This window comes from Cydia fagiglandana, chromosome 2 (genome assembly GCF_963556715.1).
Source record: "Cydia fagiglandana chromosome 2, ilCydFagi1.1, whole genome shotgun sequence".
Classification (NCBI taxonomy): Eukaryota; Metazoa; Arthropoda; class Insecta; order Lepidoptera; family Tortricidae; genus Cydia; species Cydia fagiglandana.
Genome location: NC_085933.1, coordinates 987,223 through 1,010,086, shown reverse-complemented (window position 1 = coordinate 1,010,086; position 22,864 = coordinate 987,223). Strand labels below are relative to the sequence as shown.

Below are 22,864 nucleotides of genomic sequence, written 5' to 3'. Positions count from 1 at the left end.
AACACGAACGAAATAAACAGGGAAATCAGCTGTCAACTGAAGTATGTCAAAAAGCTGTCAATCAAGTCAAACGTCAATAATCTTCAGCTGCGTTCAACAAGATTTTAATAAATTTTGAATTAAAATAAATCAGGTAAAACAAAATAAGAAGCATGATTTATAAGCACAACATAAAACACAGCACATTTTTTTTGTATAGCCCACAATCTATAACATGGCTTTTTATGAACGCATTTGTTACACATAACATTCCATTGTACGCATGACTGCATTCATCTAAAAGCACAATCAATGAAGATTAAATGTAGACCAATATAACACACAACAAGAAAATATAAAAATGTATTTTATTTAAACTTTTTAAATAATTTAAATAATCAAATCTATTAGCAATCAATATTCATTTCTTTCAATTCACTCCATACTGCGTATAACGGAAAGTGCCCTAAACGCTGACGTTTCCTTTGGCCGGCGATTGTCAATTTACATTCGTGCTTCGTGTATTTTGTCTTGATTAAAAACCACATAAAAATGACTGTAAGTGTTTCTTCTTTCCGATTTTCGCATATGTAATCACTATTAAAGCATGTATCTCATTATTTTACTTTGTTTCTAGTTGGAAATCGAATCTATGGTGCGCTATGCCTCGCCTATCAACCCGGCGATTTTCCCGCACCTAACGATGCTTCTCCTGGGCATTGGCATCTTCTTCACAGCGTGGTTCTTCGTGTACGAAGTCACAAGCTCTAAAGGCAACCGGGACTTGTTTAAGGAACTTCTCTTGTCCCTCGTTGCAGCTCTGTTCTCTGGCTTTGGAATCCTATTCTTGCTGTTGTGGGTAGGGATATATGTGTAACATTCGCCAAGTTATAGTTTATAAGTTATTATTATGCACCATTCCTGGGAGATTGGGAGGGACTGAACAGTCTCTGATGAGAAATGTTTTATATTTTAAGGAGTAAAGTTTATGCTATCTACATGCCTTGTTTTCTTTCAAAATTCCAATTGCAGAGTTTTTTTGGACCCAATATTTTCTTAATGACCTTAAGAAAACTGTCACATATTAGGGAAGACTTGATTGTACTTGGTCACCTAAATTACAAAATAAATAAAAAATAAGCAAGCTGATGAGAATTATACTTAAGAACGGGTAAAATTAAAAGGAATTAAAACCTCAAGGCCCACCCTCTGCTAGAGGATGTGCCCAAAAGTACTGTATAAGATGTGTGTGTGTAAAAGTACTGCATTGCATAAGGCTATGCGCTTGCTGAGGAACAGAATAAGTACTATGGAGAAATCTGGCCAACAGAAGGACATGATGTCAAGATCCTCAGCACTGAGAGAATAACAAGAAAGCCAACAGGCATGATCAGACCGGAGGCCAAGAGATGCTTTTGGACTACTGCACTAAATAGGTACCTAAGTACTTAAAATGTAGGTACAGATACAAAGAAGAAGATCCTTGCAAATTTAGCAATATATTCAGATTTACGATTTACTATTATATTCCGTAAGGCGTTATTTTATTTAATATCGGCGTGGCATATTTAGGTACAGTCAGGAAAGCTGTTATCTTGGCACCCCTGCATACTCTGCATTCTGCCAGTGCCAACACTGCCAACAAACTGCTCTACATTTTGGCAAAAAAGTGCTTATTCACTGTAATCTCGTTTTATTTGGATTAAATAAATAAAAATACACATTTGTATGCAGGGAATCCCTGCCAGGGATGCTAAAGCTAATAGTTTTGCCTACTGTACACGCGTACATGCTGTACATTTTGAAAAATACCTATTGTGTTCAGAAAGGGCCCAAACCCACTACCTATGATTTGGAAACCGCATGTTTAGTTGCCCCTTGGCAAACGGCAATCCAAACTTATTATGTTTACCCGACTAGGCAAAGAAAAAGGAGGGTCAACCAGTCAACCAATGGGCTAAACCAGATATTAAGTAGGTAAACTTACCGAATGACGTGCCTAAATAAAGTCATTGTCATCATCGATTTGCACCGAACCGGCCTTGGCGGTACTTTAAATACTCGCAAGTGGCGGTAATATATTGAAATCATATTCAAATAGAAAACAGATGACGAAGATTGGAAAGGAATTCGGCTGTTTATTAGTGACAATGTAGTTATTTACTAATTAGACAACCACATTTGAAGAACAACAATGGTTTTAACCGTTTTCAAAATCGAATGTCGAAGTTTTCAGAACGCCCTATAAGTATATAACAGACGAAGCACAAACCACAGCCGTTTTTGAGGAATTTCTTTCCGCCGAGCGACGCTCCGGCTGTGGAATGAGTTTCCTGCCGAGGTTTTGGCGAGGGGCTATACTTAGTTATGGTGTGGGGTTCTTCTAAAAAGGAGTCTGCAGGTTTTTAAAAGGGTCGACAACGCGTACATACATAACACCACTAAAGTTGCAGGCGTCCATAGGTGCGGTATGATTACTTAACATATGGTGGGCCGTATGCTTGTTAGCCACAGACGTGGTATTAAAAAATCTTTTCATTTGGGACAGTTATTCTTTAAATCTGAGCTCCATTAAAGACTTCAAAATCTTGTACGCGGTTAAAGGTATCACAGTCTGTGATTCACGTTAATGTGTTACAGTCTGCTTGAAATATGATAGTGACGCCGATTTTTACGATGTAGAAGGCAAACGAGCCGATGTATCGCCTGATGGTAAACGGTTACCGTCGCCCATGGATACCCGCTACACTAGCGGGGTTGTAAATGCGTTGCCGGCCTTTAAGATAGGTAATTCGCTCGTCTCTTGAAGGTTTGAAGGTTTTATCGGTCCGGAAATACAGCAGGCGACAATTTAGCTGAGTAAATACGTATTTTACAACATTGTTAGTAAATAATTCGTACTTAAATAAGAATATTCTCGGCGAACAATTTACGCAGACGGTGTGGCTTGTTTCCACCAATCAGAGACGAAGTTAGATAGGGTGATCACTGATTGCCATTAGTTCGGAACCAGTTTAGGTACTCATTGTGAATAGGAAGCGAAGCGTTAATACCTACCATAGAATAGATTAAAATACTATAGTCCAAGCAACGTAGAATTCATTTTTGAAAGTTATGAATTGACATTTATTAATAGTACCTACCTAAATAAGTATATTATACCGTGGCCAGATTTTGATTACGGCCCCGACACTATCATTAGCAATGACATGAAATTTCATCACTCTCCAGCGTTTGGTCCAGTCAGGTCATGACATTCTTAAATCTCCCCACACACTTATCAGTATTTCTATCAGTATTTTCATCATTACTTGTCACGGGGAATTTTAAGTTATTATTTTCCTAACCGTTCTTAGTTATGTTGTAGTGTACGTTTTGAAGAACACAAAACCAAGACATTATTCAAGCATCGATTCAAATATTTCTAACCTGTCGTAACTAAATATACTATGTACTGTGGCAACTCTATATCCGATGAGCCAGAAAAATGCAGAAAAATAAATAGGTAACTAAAAAGAATATTTATTTGTTTCAACCTTTTCGTGCGTGCGTGCGTCATGACTGTGTGAAAGATTGGTAGTTAAAAAATGTATACAATTTTTTTTTATTATTCTTACCACGAACCGGGAATCAAACTATTCTTAAAGTACGATCAGCATCATATAGTAGGTAGCATCCAAAGTACCTATCCAAATAGTTCGGTACGCCATACATACCTATTATTATATGGTGTACCGAACTATTTGAATAGTTACTTTGGATGCTACCTACTATACGGCGCTGACTGTACCTACTGGATTCTTCTTTTATGTAAGGTTAACAGTGATATCCATAACTATAACACTAGAAACAAACATAAACTTGCTGTGCCCGCCCACCGCCTCCGTAAGGTTAGTACGTCTTTCGTCGGGAACTGTACACGTTTTTATAACAAAGTCCCCACTGATGTAGTGGATTTACCACTTCATAAATTTAAGTCGCACATTAAGCACTCCTTGTTACGTAAGGCGTACTACACTGTAAATGATTTTATAAACGATAGAGATGCTTTTAAGCCGGTAGCTTGATTTCATTAGTATAATAAGAATTAAATAAATATTGTTTTTTTTTACATTGTGAATTAAATATGCTAGTGTTGACACAGTAGAATTGACACATGAGACAATGATGTTCTCGCTTGATTATATTGTTTAATTTAATTTTAGTTTTGGACACTTGGAGACCTTATACATCTCTAAGTACATATTTATTTATTTGATTTTTATTTTTGATTGTACATACTTACCTATATTTTTAATGTTTCTGACACTTAGAGACCTTTACATCTCTAAGTCAACTTAGGCTAGTAATTATGTGAAGCTATATTACTGTCTTTTTATGTAACATATGAGCACAAAATGCCGTGTCTTACAGCTACATGTTATTACTATTTTAATATTAATATAGGCCGGTAGCTTGAACATGTCATGCTCGCTTAAAAGTCTTTGCTTACGGTGGCGTTGTTGATCGGGTCGCCACTTTCCCGAATGAAGGTTGAGGGAGGCGATGGCTGAGATACGCGTCATACTCGTGAACGGGTGCTGTTTGTGGAGACTGGTCTGTTAAGCTAACACGAGCTATTATACTTAGTAACTTTTATTAATTAATTACAGTGAGACGCCTCATTCTGTTCTCGTATGTTTCTTTTCTTTTAATGAATGTATTAATTATACAGGATATTGACTCTTGGAGACCTTATACATCTCTAAGGATAACTTGATAAACTATATAATCTTATAGTTCTGACACCTAGAGACATTTACACCTCTAAATATTATAGATTTTTTTTGTGTGTGTTTTTTTATCTGTATTTTGTATGTAATTCGACATTAAGAGACCATATACATCTCTTAGTAATTGTAATACGTTAGATTGAATTGTTAGTTTTATTTTATAAAATTGTTGATGTTATTATTTTTGCTTTTATGTAAATTCAATGTTGACGTGTAAAAGTGCCCTTGTGGCCTATTTGCTGAATAAATGTTGATGTTTTGATGTTTTGATGTTAAGAATGTATGCGTATTTGGTTAAGAAAAAAGGTACCTGATATGTAACCTAGTTAACTTACCTATAATAAAAATATGTACTTTGTTTTTATTTGGTTAGTAAAATAAAAACGGCTATGGCAGAAATTTAATTGATGTTTTGAAGAAAACTGAATACAATTTATTTCGTCTTAAAGATCTATATTGTGTTCCTTCGAACTTTATCTGAGTATCTCTTTTCGTTTCAGATCCTTATGAAAAAGTCTTTAGTACCGCATTTTTCTGTCGCATTCTATATATTATGCTGAGGGAAGGACCTTTAAGACACAGGTTTTTGGGGTATCAGAAATACTAATACTTGTACATAATTATTAAAAAAGTGGTTAGGATTTTGCTGATTAAAACTAGTCGGGGTTTCTGCGGTTGACCTGACGTTTAGTAAAATCAATATCTATGGAGGTTCGAAGTAAGGAGGTATAAAAAAAGAGTCCGTCATAAAGCAAGTTCGAACGGGATAGTCTTATATGGAACATTCAACCATAAACACTAACTATTCATTCTCAATTAGTCATAAAACTTTTTAAGCTTTACAGGCCTGATTTAGTTAATATGTTTTATCCCTTTCTTACAAATACATAAGTCAAAATGAGAGATAAAGACCAAAACGAGAAGATCAAAACTATTCATAGCTAATTCAGGCCAGTAACGCGTTTATGAATAATGCCATAAACCAGAGAGTTTACTTATAGGATAGATGCATACTTACAACATGTTATTATATAAGGCCATATACAGAATATACGAAATAGGGATGTTGACCATATTTTAAAAAATATATTGAACTCCATGCACGAAATAAAACGCAAAAGGGAATATTACGCAAAAGTCGGCGTAGGGTCCACTAGCAAATTCAGAGGGTCTACTTCGAAATGCGAAAATCTAAATTTCGTTATCAGTCTCTAACGCTCGAATACGCAAGAGTGATAAAGAGGCAGAAAACGAAATTACGCGGTAAGCCCTCAGTATGTGCTAGAGGCGCCCCCTACGCAGAGTATTGCGTAATATTATTCTATTTCCCTGAATAGGGAATATTACTCGAAACTCTGCGTAGGGGGCGCCACTACCACAATCCATCACAATCTGGGGGTCTACCGCGAAACACGAAATTTCGTTATCTAACCTCTCTATCACTTTTCATCATCATCATCCTCACTTTTGCATATTCGAACGATAAAGAGGCAGATAACTAAATTTCGATTTTCGCGTTTCCCGGTAAAAATATAATTAAATTGTTGTAAACAACTTAAAATAAAAGGTTTTTAATTTTTATTTCATGTATGGAAAATTTTTAGAAAGGGACAGAGATTTTCTTTATGTATCGTATTCTGCATGTTTTCCTTTTTTCTTGAGAGTCAAGTGAAAATAAACTTTAGAGCAATGATATTAATAGAGTAGGTATACTTCACTTATTGATTTAAATGCCAGTAATGACTCTTGTTAGTATAAAACCTTCTTCTAAAGTACTTTAAATGATGGAATGAGGGATTAGAGTGATGCGCTCCACTCACTATCAGTATAATGTCATTGTTTTGACATTTCTTCAAAAATATTAAAAATGTTTAATAACTTCATTATCGTCCATCATTCTTTCTGTCATTTCTGATTTCATCATTCTAATCAATTCACTGTCAGTATAATGTCATTTCTAGTATCATTACTTTGACATAACTCCAATACTGATGGAAATTATTTAAATAAACTTCATTACTTGCCGTCATTCCTTCATGACACTCCCTACACTATCACTAAAAACGTCATTCCGTCAAAGTAATGTCAGTATCCATGATAGTGTCGGGGCCGTAGATATCATGAAATGACAGTTTATTATTCATCACTACCGTAATAAAATGGGGTGAGTAGGGTCAAAACTGAAATGCAAACCTCGATAACATTTTATTTTTACATATGAAAACTGAATGGTGTAAGTATATAATAAGTGTTCCGGACATTTGTATATTAGTTTTTATTTTATTTTGGGTAGTTCCATTTCATAACTTTGACGATAAATAGGAAAAACCACCTCACCCCGTAGTGCCTCGTATTTAGGGTGAGAGGGGTTTTTATACAAAAGTGATTTTGGAAGATTGTTGGATCGATTTTTTTTTATTATGCGTATTACTATATTATAGCTCCATTTTAAATTGGAATACATAATTTCTGTAGCAGTAGCCTTAAAATCCCTTCTCACCCCCCTCTCAAACCTTCTCTCCCCATTCATAACTCACCTCTCCCCGCGAAACCAAGGTACTCACCCCGTTTTACGGTACTTCGTGTACATATATTTATTCTGTGTATGAATTAAGTATATAAGCACACCCTGCACACCTGAAGCACAGAATAAGTTACCCTGCCTGTGCCTGTGTGGTAGCCTGGAGCTAAATATACATGATACAAATAAAATAAGTACCTGTTAATAATACCTAATACCTATACCTAATTGCCACGAATATGACATCTCACCGAGGTCTCAAGACTCTCAAGAAGATCATGGAAAATTTGCGCATTGTATAATATACCTAGGTACCTACCTAAGTGATGAATTTGCGCAACCTTTACTTATACCTATGCTAAGTTAGACCAAAACAATTCTGCAACGGTTTTAATAGCATACGCAGTGCAAGCGTAATTTAAACGTCATAATAAAATTTATTCATAGAAGTTTCTTCTTCTTCTTCACGGCTCATGGGAGCCTGGGGTCAGCTTGGCAACTAATCCCATGATTTGACATAGGCACTAGTTTTACGAAAGCGACTGCCATCTGACCTTTCAACCCAGAGGGTAAACTAGGCCTTATTGGGATAAGTCCGGTTTCCTCACGATGTTTTCCTTCACCGAAAAGCTACTGGCAAATATCGAATGATATTTCGTACATAAGTTCCGAAAAACTCATTGGTACGAGTCGGGGTTTGAACCCGCGACCTCCAGATTGCAAGTCGCACGCTCTTACCGCTAGGCCACCAACGCTTAATTTATTCATAGAAGTTTGACGTTTAAAATAACACAACAAGTAGATAGAGTTAAACCAAGGTAAGTTTGCAAAGGTCTACATCTACTTGTTGCTTATTTAAATAGACTTGTAGCGGTACTAGAGGGTCTACCGCGAACCACGTTCGACGTGTTACCTCCCTGTCACACTTACGTACGAATTGACAAGTGTGATAGAGGCATCACGTCGAGTAGGTAGGCCCTGGTAAGTACCTACTTGTGCTTTGTTTACCTGCCACTTATTTCTAGTTTCGGCGATATCCGGGAAATATAGAACGTCATCGTGTGCGTAACGTTGACGCGTTTAGTATCATTATTAGCACCAATTCAGTAAGTACGAGTAGAGTAGGTATATTTATTTAAAAAACAATAGGCTTTACTGGAACTCATCTTTTAAAGGTAGTTTTTAATACTTCCTCCTGAAAGTTCCAGCATATCAAATATTGGAGCCTAATTTTTTGGTTGTGACATAGCTAATATCGGCCAGACGGCGCGATTCGAGAAATGAATTAGAGATTAACTAGATACGATATAGTAAAGATATGTGTCGTCCCACGGGTAAAGGTACCTTATGGCGGTTGGCGCTTACGCTATTATTAACGTTGCTCCAATATTATTGCGGCGCTATGCGACGTAAGCGCCGGCCGCCATAAGGTAAATTTTTCCGTGGAACGTCACATATGTTCACTATTTCATATCTAGTGAATCTCTAATTCATTTCCCGAATCGCGGCGCCAGCCGCCAATAAGGTACCTTTTTTCAGTAGAACGTCACATATTTTTACTATTTCATATCTAGTGTATCTCTTATTCATTTCCCGAATCGCGCGCAGAATCTGTCTCGACAGAGTTTTAGGTTTCACTTTGCACTCGTCTTCCCTGTGACAATTCTTTCAACGGAGGTGTAAAGGAGCGCATTCTAATTTTATAAATATACCAAATATGTATGAGATTTCCCTCTATTTTTCTAAGATCTCAGAAGGCGTATAATTAGAGTGACAGAGAAAAATACCCGCAATTTGCGAACTTCGATGTTCGCGGTTATAGGCCAGATCCTGAAAGGGGTCATTCATTAATTACATCACACGTTTAGGGGGAGGGAGGGGGTTAAGAAAATGTGACATATTGTGACATGGGGGAGGGGGAGACACAAACTTTGTGACGTCACTTTTACTTCATCAGTAACCGAAAATTTGTTTAAATTATTTTATTCGCTGTACATTTAAATAAATAACAAGTTTTTAAAACGATAATCGTCTTTATTCGTTTAATTTTCTTTCCTTAGCAGTTTTGGGTTATAAAATTACTAATATTTATATCGTCAAAAATATTTTGATAAAATATTAATAATACTTAGATACTTACTTAATTCGATTTGGCGATTTCGTAGAAAAAATGTGACGTCACACTATGGGGGAGGGGTTTGCCAAATGTGACCAAGTGTGACAAGGAGGGGGGGAGGGGTCAAAAAACCTAGAAATTCGTGTGACGTAATTAATGGATGACCCCAAACTAATAAGAGGACTCTTTCACATTGGGTACTAATGGTACTTTCTTACAATCTTCCAGGGAAATTAGGTACCATAACTTCTTATATGAATCTAACATCAAGACCGTAACAGAGGGACTACCGCGCGAAACCGAAATTCGCAAATTGCGGGGATCTTTCTCTTTTACTCCAATGAAGGAGGATAGAGTGACAGAGAAAAATGCCCGCAATTTGCGAACTACGATTTTCGCGGTTATAGCCCTGTTGCCATCAAATATACCGGAGCGGCAAAGGTGCGCACAAATATCTGCACACGCCTCTATTGTGAATTGTGTGTTGTGTGTAGGTATTTTTGACGACCTCGGCCGCTCCGATATATCTAATGGCGACTGTACCAGAGAGCCTACCGCGAACCACGTTCGATGTATTGCCTCTCTATCGCACTTGTAAATTTGTACGTAAGTTTGACAGGGAGGCAAGGTGGTTCGCGGTAGATCTTCAGTATTGCGATGAGGCTTGTTACGACATAACGACATATAGATGGTCAAGCAAATCTTGTCAGTAGAAAAAGGCGGCAAATTTAAAAAATGTAGGCGCGAAGGGTTATCGTCTCATAGAAAATTTGAATTTCGCGCCTTTTTCTACTGACAAGTTTTGCTTGACCAAGTATATATAGATAAAAGATAACCACAAAATCCTTGCGGATTTCCTCCCTTTTGAATTGTTAAAAGTTAATTGCAAAAAATTGTACTTACGTAATTAAGAAGCTGTGATTCTTGTTTAATTTTATTTTATTGATTCATTGGGGTTACGCAAATTAACCATGTAGGTAATCTGTATTTTTTGTACATACCTAATTCATACACACAAGTCTATAGTATTACGCACTTTCATTCTTACTAAATTTAAATTAAACTTAAATATAAATTGCTTAACTGTCGTAACACAACAATGGAATCAATTAATTTTAGACTATTTATAGATCCTTAACTATGTTTTTTTAGGGTTCCGTACCCAAAGGGTAAAACGGGACCCTATTACTAAGACTTCGCTGTCCGTCCGTCCGTCCGTCCGTCTGTCACCAGGCTGTATCTCACGAACCGTGATATGATAGCTAGACAGTTGAAATTTTCACAGATGATGTATTTCTGTTGCCGCTATAACAACAAATACTAAAAACAGAATAAAATAAAGATTTAAATGGGGCTCCCATACAACAAACGTGATTTTTGACCAAAGTTAAGCAACGTCGGGAGTGGTCAGTACTTGGATGGGTGACTGTTTTCTGTTTTTTTTTTATTATGGTACGGAACCCTTCGTGCGCGAGTCTGACTCGCACTTGCCCGGTTTTTTTACAATTCACTCTAACCCTGTTTACAAAAGATAAACAAAACAAAGTCAAAGATCAAATATTCAAGAACAATGTTATTATTTAAGTTAAAACGTTAGGAACATTTTTTGTAGCCAGTGGAGGTGAAAAGAGCATTGACGTAAGCAGGGCTTTTTGGCAACAATATTATTATAATTATTATTTGGGTATTTGGTATAGAAAAAAAATCGCAAAAAAGAGTGTTAATTACACTTTAATATATTTAAGGCCATTCAAGTATTAGGTAGGTTAAATTAATAACCCTTCGGTCGTGTTTTAAAATTTGCCACACGTTGCGAATTTCCTATTTTTCGCATACTTGTATCGTAAATAACTAAAATATTAGTATTTGAAATAGGGACCGTGCGCGTTGTGGCCTGAATCGAAAACATAATATGTGATGTGGCACATGTAGGTACATTGCCAAAACATGTTTCATATAAATTCCATAGTATCAAAATCGTTTTAACAGTTCGAAAAAAGAAACTGATTTGACTATGGTTTTAGTAGGTGCCTATGGCTTATTATCTGTCAAGCCATTTCCATAAGTAGTAAAAAGCGGCAAATTTATAAAATGTAGGCCTTTTTCTACTGACAAGCTTGTTTGACCGGCTATATTAGTTCACGACAGGTTTTAGTGAATCGATCACAAAACTCACTAACAGTATCGTAAAAATTATTATGTATCGACTGTATCCTATTACTCGTTTTCCTTGAATTTTGTTTTAATATTGCTGTTCTTGATAACGATAATATTCATTCAAGATTTTTACACATTGGGTATTTTGTCCAAGATTCGAGAAACAAATTTATGTTAATATTATCTTCTAGAACGTTGTTCAAACGGTTTTAGGCTATACTACTAGTGCGGTTGTGTAAAAGCGTATGGAATTCCACGACAACACAAATAATATACTAACTAACTTTATTAGCCTGATACAGGGTGATTTCTGGGTCGTGATCCAGAATCACTTTTTCTGACTCTGTAAATGATCCACATTATTATATGGTAGTATTTGATTAAACGAGAGTGTGCCCAAGAGCTACACGAGCTTATTCCACCGTCCCCATTCTACCATCGGACTTTTAGACGCACGGCCGGTTTCCATCCTTACTTGGTAGATATTCCACCAATTCGCACGAAGCGCTTTGCTTCTACTTTCCTTATGCGCACTGCCAAGGAATGGAATTCCTTGCCGGCGTCTATATTTCCGTGTTCTTATAACCCGGCAACCTTCAAATCAAGAGTGAACAGGCACCTTCTGGGCGAGCTCGCTCCATCGTGGGCCACGTCTACGCCTCGGCTAGTCTGTGGCCATGAGTAAGCCCATTCATAATAATAAAAAAAAACGATAATTACTTTAATTATTCTTATTTTTCAAGCAAAATTAATGTTATACTTTTAAGTAATTATGGTCACCCTATGACTTTTGACATACGCTGTATAGAAAGCGACAAGACGTCACATTGAGTAGGGTCACCAAAATGTATGCAAAAATGTTTTTTCCTACTTGTTATCTGGAAAATAATCATCATTATTGGTGATATACAATAATTAACAACATCATCTTTGGATTCTGTATAATGTCTGGCTCTCTTGCTCCACGACCCCGAAATCACCCTGTATAGTTCTAAAAATATTATGCCCCATATAAAGTAATATTATTGCCAAATACGAAAACCCTTTCCCGACCTTTTCCTTACTGAAAATGTGCTTATACGATGGAAAACTCTTAACCCAAGACCATAGTGGTAAAAGTATCAACCGTAATGATGAGATACGCAGGAGAGCCAGAGTGGTCGACAGGTATTTGACTGTATTTAAAATAAATTATTTGTAAATATACAGGGTGTTTGGTACATCGTTTGCCAAATTAAAACGGCAGATAGGTTGAGTCATTTTCTATCTACTCATGCATAGAAAAAAAAATAGGCCATGGTTTTTGTTTCTACTGCTCAAGTAAAAGTTAGAAATTTACGAAAAACTGCCATAGAAGTGAAAAAAAATATTTTTTTCACCAAATTAAAAATTTCTAGGCCTGAGAAGTGTCAAATGACTCAACCTATCTGCAGTTTTAATTTGCCAAAAAAATGTACCAAACATCCTGTATATTGTAATTAACTTTAAATGAATAAAAATAGGACAAATAAATTATTTTAACCATGCATGAAATAAGGCACCAGAAGATTAATAGAGAAACCTAGACTGCTTATTTTGAGACACAATTTCTATTTTAAAACTCTTATAAAACTATAAAGAGTAGGTATTTTGATTATGACGTCACTGCTAGTGTTTCATATATGTGACGTCACGATCAAATTACCTACTCTTTTTAGTTTTTTACTCGTTTTTAAATTATACAATGTGTCTAAAAATAACTGCTGTCTACGTTTCTCTATTAATCTTCTGGTGCTTTATTTATTCCATGGTATAAAATAATTTATTTTGAATACAGTCAAATACCCTGTTGCAAGCCTTAAGGTTGATCACGCTAGACCGGGCCGTGCCCGGGCCAAAGCGTCCGATATATCATTTTCTATGAGGGCTGCTCGGTGATCACGTGGTACTTTCTATAGAAAACAAACGCCGAAAGCTCCTTGGAGATAAGCAGGTAGGCAAGTTGGAGCAGAAAGTTTCTTGAGTGGCGACTACGGGCCCGATTCGGATTTTGAAATAGACATCTATTAAACATCTTTTTAGACATCACCAAGATACGATAACGATATGTTTAAGATCTAACCTGTCAAATTTGACATTTGCGCGAGTCTGGAGATACTCTTGAACGATTTCCACAGGATATGACTTAGAGATCCAATTCACATCTAATAGATATCTTATTCTATCTAACATAAAAGTGACATTAGTTGCCCGAATTGCGCTGCAAAAGAGAACTAGTTGATATCTAAACTATAACGTATCTAGAATGGATCTAGTACGTGTCGTCTCTTGTGAATATCGTGAAGGTCGAATACGGCAGTACGGCCCGGAAGATGCAGCTTGGGAAGGCCCGCTACAAGATGGCCCGACGATCTGGTCAACATTTCAGGAACGGGTTGGATGACGTCAGCACGTGATCGGCCGCTGTGGAGATAATTGAGGAAAGCATTATAATGTACAAACTTATCTAATTGATGTCTACCTAAATGCACACTCTTAATTTTTTCCTTTTGGTAATTAATATTGTTCTACCTGAGATACAGTATTTTCCTAGTTCAGGTAAAACTGGTAGAAGTTATTGAAAAAACGTACTTTATAAGATATTCTTAACCGTAGTTAAATCTATATGACTATGTTTTCTAAATTAAAAAAAATGTCCAGCGGTGGAGGTCTTTCGGCTGATATGACGATGTTGAAAACCTATTTACTAGCTATTTATAAACACGTGTTTACAATACATTCTATAATTAGCTAATCGTATTCCGCATACAATATCCTCTAGCCGCCCATACCTCAAACCTTGCCAAGCAAAATGAAATTTTAGTTTGTCAACACAAAGTTCAAATTGGAATGGAACAGGACCCTTTTATAGGTCTCTGGGCGGCTAGAGGATATATGTATACAAATGCCATTAGATATATCGCAGCGGCCAAAGTGCTCACGAATATATCTGAACACGCATTCTAACTTAGCGCCTTGGCAATAGAGGCGTGTAGATATTTGTGAGCACCTTGAGCGCTCCGATATATCTGATAGCTATTGCACCAATAGAAACACTCTTGACATCCATCGTGGTGGCTACATCCATGGATGTAGTCAAGAAAAGTGGTACATTAGACCCCTGCATGCAAACCATTTATATGCACGGGCGCTAAGCCAATACTTTTGCTGAATGTACCTTAAGGATTAAGGTGACGTTCCCTGCAGTAATGCAGTCGACTACAGCAGTACTGCCGACTGCCGCCGTTTACTGACGCAAATGTCGAAATCGATGTTGCTGCAGGGGTGCGAAACTCCTGACTTCGGCCAAATTCGGCTCCGCTCGGCTCAGCATTGGTCCGAGCAATTATTAGGGTTGACAACACTTGACGTCCATTTGCGTGCACGACCACGATAATGCTTGAATTTTGACAACCCTAAATAGCCGAAAAAGATAGTGCCATATATTAGAAAGCGACAGCATGATTCTACCCTGAACCGCTGACAAACTTCGGTTTTGTAGGAAATTTCCTTTCTGTACGGCAGTACACAGGACACTTTCTTTAAAACTATATTAGAAGGCAAAATCGAAGCTAGGAGAGGAAGAGGAAAACCATGAGCAAGCTATAAACACACACAACAACTAAAAGCAAAAGCAAATGTCGTGTCTTACAGGGACCTAAAGAACCTGGCCGAGGACCGCGAAAACTGGCGCATATTCCACCGACAAGAGCCATGCTCTTAAATTATGATGATGATGATGATGATGACGGCAGTACTATTATTTATTCTGTGGTTATTGCCCGTATTTTTGACATTTGCGGCAGTAATGTCGCGCTGCAGTACTGCTGCAGTAATGCCGGTGCAGTCTGAATCCGAACGGCACCTTTACGAATTGTCAATTACCAGCGACGCGACGGTAGGAATGAAACCAGTACCTATGACGTGTTATACATAATTTAAAGTAATTTTTGTTTAGCCAACACATGTGCAGGGCGCGTGGCGATGGGATCGATTGATTGTGTGCGGCCATGTGCGTAAATGGAGATTTTCTGTTAAGGCCAAGTAGTAAAGAAAAGTTTAATTAGGTACTTATTCCACGAACTATTTTTTTTTTGACTTAAAGCTTCTTGCTCGTTTCAGTGGGATATCTATTTGTTGTTTTTTTGCTCTTTTATGTACCTTGTTCCTCGATTTTTCGAACCGATTTGAAAATTTCTTTGGCTTTAAAAGGGTGACCCTTTTCAATAATAAATTTAATTTAATGTAATATATTTAGTTTAATGTAATATTTTTATTTGTATAAATTTTACGGGGTTGTAATTTATTGTAATTTAATTTAATTTAATTTTTATTGTAAATCTTGACAATGTTATTAGTTTTAATTTTTAATTTAATTTTTATTTTATTATTTTAAATCTAATGGAATTTAGTTACACAAACAAGCATACGGCCCACCTGATGGTAAGCAGTCAATTAAAACACAAATGACAGTATTGACAGGGACCAATGGAAACGCGGGAGACCTCCAGCCGGCGCATGTGACTCATTTATGAAATTAAGTGTGGATTAAGCAAGGGGGCGCACCTACTACGCAAACGTTTGACAGAATTCTGAACCTACTTCGCCTTAACAATGACATCATGCCAGGTAACATCGAAAAATGTAAGTCATTGGTCACAGACCATAACAAGAGGCGCGCGCATCGGTCGTCGCGCGGTTCAAAACTCGCGGGCCTTCGGAATTCGAGTGAAAACCGACAGTATGTGAACGCGAACTAGTGTGATTATGAAAATTGGAAACAGTGTTATTTTGAAAGAAAAAGAAACGGAATAATAAATATTTTTTTTATATTTCAGGTAAGTTTAAATAAATTATTTTAATTAAATCATTAGAATTTTAATTAATGTTAATTCATCGCAATAAATGCCTAACAAGCGATATAAAAATCTGTACATACTTATAGTACCTATAGGTAGAATACAAAAAAATAATATTGTTATTAATTATGTATGTGTGCTTTTTTAATGAAAAAAAGCATTTATTTAAAGTTAATGTTTGTCAAGTTTTGAGAACCTAGAGATAGTGGGTACTATCATTTTCATAAATTTCATAATAGTAGGTAGGTACATTTCTATACAAATGTGAAAAGTATAAGATATTCGCCACTCGTTGCGAATTACCTCATTTAATCGCACATAATTATATCCTACAAAATTTTACAGTACCTACATATTATGGTCCTTTCAACTTTAGATATACCTAGGCACTTAAAGTGCTACCAGGGGTGCGAAACTCCTGAGATCGGTCAAACTCGGCTCCGCTCGGCTCGGCATTGCTCCGAGCAATTATTAGGGTTGGCACCACTTACCTTCTGCGTGCGCGACCACAGATAAGATAATCACTTGAATTTTGACAACCCTAAATAGCCGAAAGGGATAGTGTCATATATTAGAAAGGGATAGCATGATTCGACCCTGAACCGCTGTCAAACTTCGGTTTTGTAGGAAGTTTCCTTTCTGTACGGTAGTACTATTATTTATTCTGTGGTGCTACTTACCGCACTAGTGCCGTAAAGTGCCATAACATCACACAGATTAGTCCAAAATCCGTAATTATTATTGCTGTTCATCGAAATAAGGGTGGACAACAACCAACATCTAATTCAGCGGTCGGCAACATTTTAACAGCCAAGGGCCACATCGTAGTTAAGGAAGTTGACGCGGGCCGCACATTTGTTAATATGTGTGACTTTATCAGACATTGTCGTTTGACAATATTACATACTAAGTAGCAATGGGCTCGCGGGCCGCTTGTTGCCGACCGCTGATCTAATTGATTACTACAACAGTACCTTACGTTTATTTTACTTACATATGACGACAGAAAAAAAATCGTCATTAATACACTCAATATTGATAAAAATAGGTTATACTCATGTTTTATAAAAAGTGACCTGTTTTATTATCTCTTGGTTATGAAACATCTAAGAAGTTGTTGCTTATTAATCATGGTTGCCCAGCGGTTGCCGCGTTATGCAATAATATGATCTGAAACAAAGGAAAAACGGTTAACACCGCGTTATTATTATAATCGGAGATGCACGGGTCCGCCCCCAATGTCGATAGCGTCTAGTGAACAATACAGGAAAAAATATTTCTTAATATATAAAATATTTTTATGTCTGTTTTGAGACGCTTTTTACATTTATTTTTGTAGATTTTCTCAAAACTGACTAAGTAATTCATAAACTTAAAAAAGACCAAAGCATAGCCATCCAAAGGGGGAACGCAGCCAGCCTTATGGGAACCCTTCCACAGGGTTCGGACCTGGGTGTTCTAGCCTAATATACCGAGTGTGGCCTGTAATATGAGCAAAACAAAAAATTAAACTGTAGGCTGTACTCCTCATACTGACCAACATTTGTTAAGCGAAAAAAAATTACTAGATCTCGTTCAATCCAATTTTCGGTGGAAGTTTGCATGTAGGCCAAGCAATAAGAAGTTATAGAGGGAAATGCTAGGAACACAATTTTTGACTCCGTAGCTTTGTTTGAACTAGTTACGAGGTGAACATATCAAAAGTCCCCGGCCGTAGCCCCGGTGCTGGGGGGTAGAGGGGGGAAAGAAGGTCTCATTTTTCGGTTTTTCACTTATATCTTGGAAACTTTGCGTCTTAGCGACATGACTACTAAGACAAACCAAAAGCTGATAAAATTTGTTACAAGTTTTATTCAGTCAAGTTTTTCGATATCTTGAATAGGCTTTGAGATATCCGCTCTTGAAAGTTTATTTAGGGCTTTCAATTTTATCTTGATATCTACACTAGTGAAGCTCTTAGGCCGTGTTTGGTATCATTTTCGTATAAGTCGTGGGTGCTGAATTCATTTTTGGTATCACATTGACACCATACCTAAGAAAAAACACATAAACTTTAAACAAATACCTTTTTTTTTAAATTCCTCTTCACGCTTAAACCGCTCAACCGATTTAATTGAAATTTGGTATGCAGATATTTCGAGTCCCAAGACAGGACATAAGATACTTTATATCTCAATAATCATCCTTTAAAGTTGTGAAATAGAGTATGGGGGGAATTCAACTTCGTCGACGAAACTGCATTCCTGAGGTTAATACTGCTTAAGGTAAGGTTTATAGTCATGTTTAGTATCATTTTCATCTAAATCACAGATGTATACTATCCTAAATTTCATCTATACCGGTTCAGCGGTTATTGACTCCCCATACAAACTTCCACCCCACTTTTCACACCCTCAAAAGATGTTTTTCGTTATAAAAACTATCTTATGTCCTGTGTCAAGACTGAAACTATTTCTATACCAAATTTCAACGAAATTGGTTCAGCGGGTTAAGCGTGAAGAGGGATTTAAAAAAATATGTTTTTTTAAATTTTGGTTTTACTTCGAAATAGTGTTAATGTGATACCATAAATGAATTCAGCACCCCCGATTTGTACGAAAATGATACCAAACATGGCCTAACAGCTTCAATGATGTAGATATCAAGATAAAATTAAAATCCCTAAATAAACTTTCAAGAGCGGGTATCTCAAAAACTATTCAAGATATCGAAAAACTTGACTGAATAAAACTTGTAACAAATTTTATCAGCTTTCGGTTTGTCTTAGTAGTCATGTCGCTAAGACGCAAAGTTTCCAAGATATCAATGAAAAACCGAAAAATTCGACCTTCTTACCCCCCTCTACCCCCCAGCACCGGGGCTACAACCAGGGACTTTTGATATGTTCACCTCCTAACTAGTCCAAACAAAGTTACGGAGTCAAAAATTGTGTTCCAAGCATTTCCCTCTACAACGTTTTTTGAGCATTCATTTCCTGACCTAATGGTAATGTATATCATATATTTTTAGTGTTCCGTACAAAACATTGTTCACGGAACACTTATTTTTTAGTTTTATCATTCTCTTATTTTAGGGGGACACACATTTTACCACTTTGGAAGTGTCTCTCGCGCAAACTATTCAGTTTAGAAAAAAATGATATTATTAGAAACCTCAATATCATTTTTTAAGATCTATCCATAGATACCCCACACGTATGGGTTTGATGAAAAAAAAAATTAAGTTTCAGTTCTAAGTATGGGGGACCCCCAAAATTTATTGTTTTTTTTTCTATTTTTGTGTGAAAATCTTAATGCGGTTCACAGAATACATCTACTTACCAAGTTTCAACAGTATAGTTCTTCTAGTTTCGGAAAAAAGTGGCTGTGACATACGGACGGACAGACAGACAGGCAGACAGACATGACGAATCTATAAGGGTTCCGTTTTTTGCCATTTGGCTACGGAACCCTTATAGGACAACTCGTGCGTCTGTCTGTCCGTCTGTCACAGCGTATTTTCTCCGAAACTACTGGACCAATTAAGTTGAAATTTATGTATGTTTGTAACCCAAAGACGGACATGTAACTAACGTAAACAAATGAATTTTAAACAAGGAGGCTGCTTTTGGGGGGTAACTGAGAAAATTAAAATATAAAGTTTTTCAAACTATATCATGTTATATAGGTACCTATTAAATGAAAGTGCTCATTGTGTGAATCTCAAATATATAAAATAAATAAATAAATAAATATTATAGGACATTCTTACACAGATTGACCAAGCCCCACAGTAAGCTCAAGAAAACTAACTTCAGTAAGCTTGTGTTGTGGGTACTCAGACAACGATATATATAATATATAAATACTTAAATACATATAGAAAACAACCATATAATTATTTTTTTTTTTAATTTGAGAATAAACAGTTTAGAAGTAAGTAATTCAAGAAAATTTGGCAAAAAATTACCATTCCCTATTACCAAATTGAGTAATGTACGGAACCCTTGGAACGCGAGTCCGACTCGCACTTGGCCAGTTTTTTTTTAAATATTTATTGGTTCACCAATAGTAAAATTGTTAAGGTACACTTTGTTACAGCTTAACGTACCGGTCTGGCCGAGTGGGTAGTGACCCTGCCTAATGAAGCCGATGGTCCTGAGTTCGAATCCTGAGTCATGGATGTTTTCTATGTATTTAAGTCATCATCATCATCATCATCTCAGCCATAAGACGTCCACTGCTGAACATAGGCCTCCCCCTTGGACCTCCATTCGTACCGGTTGAAAGCGAACCGCATCCAGCGTCCTCCGGCGACCTTAACAAGGTCGTCTGTCCATCTTGTGAGTGGACGTCCTACGCTGCGCTTGCTAGTCCGTGGTCTCCACTCGAGCACTTTTTGACCCCATCGGCCATCTTCTCTGCGTGCAATGTGGCCCGCCCATTGCCACATCAGCTTGCTAATCCGGTGGGCTATGTCGGTGACTTTAGTTCGTCTACGGATCTCCTCACTTCTGATTCGTATTTAAGTATTTGTATATAATATATTATCTTTCTTTGAGTACCCACAACACAAACTTTCTTAGCTTACCGTGGGACTTAGTCAATTTGTGTCAGAATGTCCCTATAATATTTATATTGATTTATTTGTTAAATAAAAATACAACCACATTGACTCTTATCGCTAAGCGTAAGAATTACTTAAAGGTAAACAGACGAGGCGAGGACAGATGGGAATGATTTATATGTAGCGTCTATTCCCATCTATACCCACCGGGGACAAATGGGATAACACCGGAATTGGGGGTAGCATAAGCACATACAGATTTATCATAATCATAATCATTTATTCGACGCAATCTATGGTATTAGCTGGTATTAGGTTCAGATGTTTTAAGTTTAAATGTGTGTACAGCATGGACCCTACATTTAGAGTTAGGTAAGTTATTGTTTTTTTTATAAAGTCGCACCAAACAAAGTCTGCAGCGGATTTGATAGCCCACGCAGTGTATAGTTCGTTTTTTTTAGCATTAGAAAGAACTTCAAAGAAGGTAAGCGATCTTGGCATGTCTTTTAATTGAAAAACGCTTTTTAATAATCAATAACTATTACTTATGAAAGCAGAAGAATACAAATGATCGTATTACATTCGTAATTGTTACATATTTGCCGTAACTTATTTTTAAAATGTGTTTTTCAATTAAAAGACACATCAAGAATGCACCCTTGAAATTAACGGAAATCAAAAAAAACACTGTGTATATAAGAGTCGCAATTTTTTTTTTATTGTTTCAGTGGATCGAATGTTGCCAATGAGCCATGGCGTTCAACACGACCCGAGAAGCCAAGTTGATGGCGAGAAGTAAGTACTTACCTACTTACTTTAATTAAATACTTATATTAATCGGTAGCGATTTCCCTGGGTTCGAATCTTGGTTAGGGTATTTTTTGCTTGCGAAATTTGTTCATGTTTAAAAAGTTTTTAATTTTTTTTAAAGTCATTAACCCCTTTTTAATATTTTTTTAAGCCTCAATTAGTTAATTTATGTCTTATCCATCTTAAAATAATAAATATATATTTTTTTTTTCGATGTGGCGCGTGCACAGCTCTTATGAGCAAGGACCCCGCTAAGGATACGGGCGAGCCTTGCTCATATGCATATCTGTCGCCAGTTTTCCCTTAGTCGCCTTATACGACACCCACGGGACGAGATGGGGTGGTGCTATTCTTTTCTGAGGGCCTACCGCGAACCACGTTCGACGTGTTGCCTCCCTGTCACACTTACGTACGAATTTACAAGTGAGACAGAGAGCAAACACGTCGAACGTGGTTCGCGGTAGGCCATCTGATGCCGGCACCACACGGCACGATAAAATATTACTTATAGGATCTTTTTACACAAATTGACTAAGCCCATCTTATCCCTTATCTTACAAATACATGAGTCAAATAATAACAGGTAAAGACAAAATTAGTTAATTCAGGTTTGTAGACTCTGACCAGGCTAACTTTGCACAAACTTGGCAGCATACTTGACCTCGCACTTGGCATGAAAACTTAGCGCGATTCGACTCTAGCGCGTCTATGAATTACTCCATTAGTATCCAAGGTACAGCTGATAGTACAGTCACCTGCAATAATATGTTACACAATGAAGGCTTCAAAAACATCTGACACGATCTTATTTGTAGAGCCATAAGAGCGTGTCACATATTTTTGCGGCCTTCAAAGAGTAACATATTATTGCTGGTGACTGTACGTAACAATTAAGCTTGGGTTAGTGTGGGGCTAAATCGACCTGCAAATCAATCAATTAATAATTTTTGACTCAACCACAATTTTATTATACCTTGCAGGAAGACTGATGATCGCCTTTTTTGTTGGAGTTCTGTGCATCATCATATCAGCGATACTGATGGCCATCAATCCCGTCCACATCATAGCTAAGTTTGTGAGTATTAGA

The 22,864-nt window shown here is 36.9% G+C and overlaps 2 protein-coding genes across 2 annotated transcripts in view; both read left to right on the top strand.

Moving 5' to 3' along the window:
* The window catches only part of LOC134673879 (scavenger receptor class B member 1-like), a 353,882-nt gene that overhangs the window by 319,281 nt on the left and 11,737 nt on the right, over window positions 1–22,864 (top strand). The window contains exons 2-3 of the mRNA XM_063531937.1: window positions 21,696–21,762; window positions 22,758–22,852. Of these exons, the coding sequence (XP_063388007.1) occupies window positions 21,720–21,762; window positions 22,758–22,852 (138 nt within the window). The 5' untranslated portion in view covers window positions 21,696–21,719. The remainder of the gene's footprint in view (window positions 1–21,695; window positions 21,763–22,757; window positions 22,853–22,864) is intronic.
* On the top strand, window positions 427–977 carry LOC134679562 (transmembrane protein 258). Its single transcript, XM_063538518.1, has 2 exons — window positions 427–537; window positions 617–977. The coding sequence occupies exons 1-2, from the start codon at window positions 532–534 to the stop codon at window positions 854–856; spliced, it is 246 nt and encodes an 81-aa protein (XP_063394588.1). The 5' UTR covers window positions 427–531; the 3' UTR covers window positions 857–977.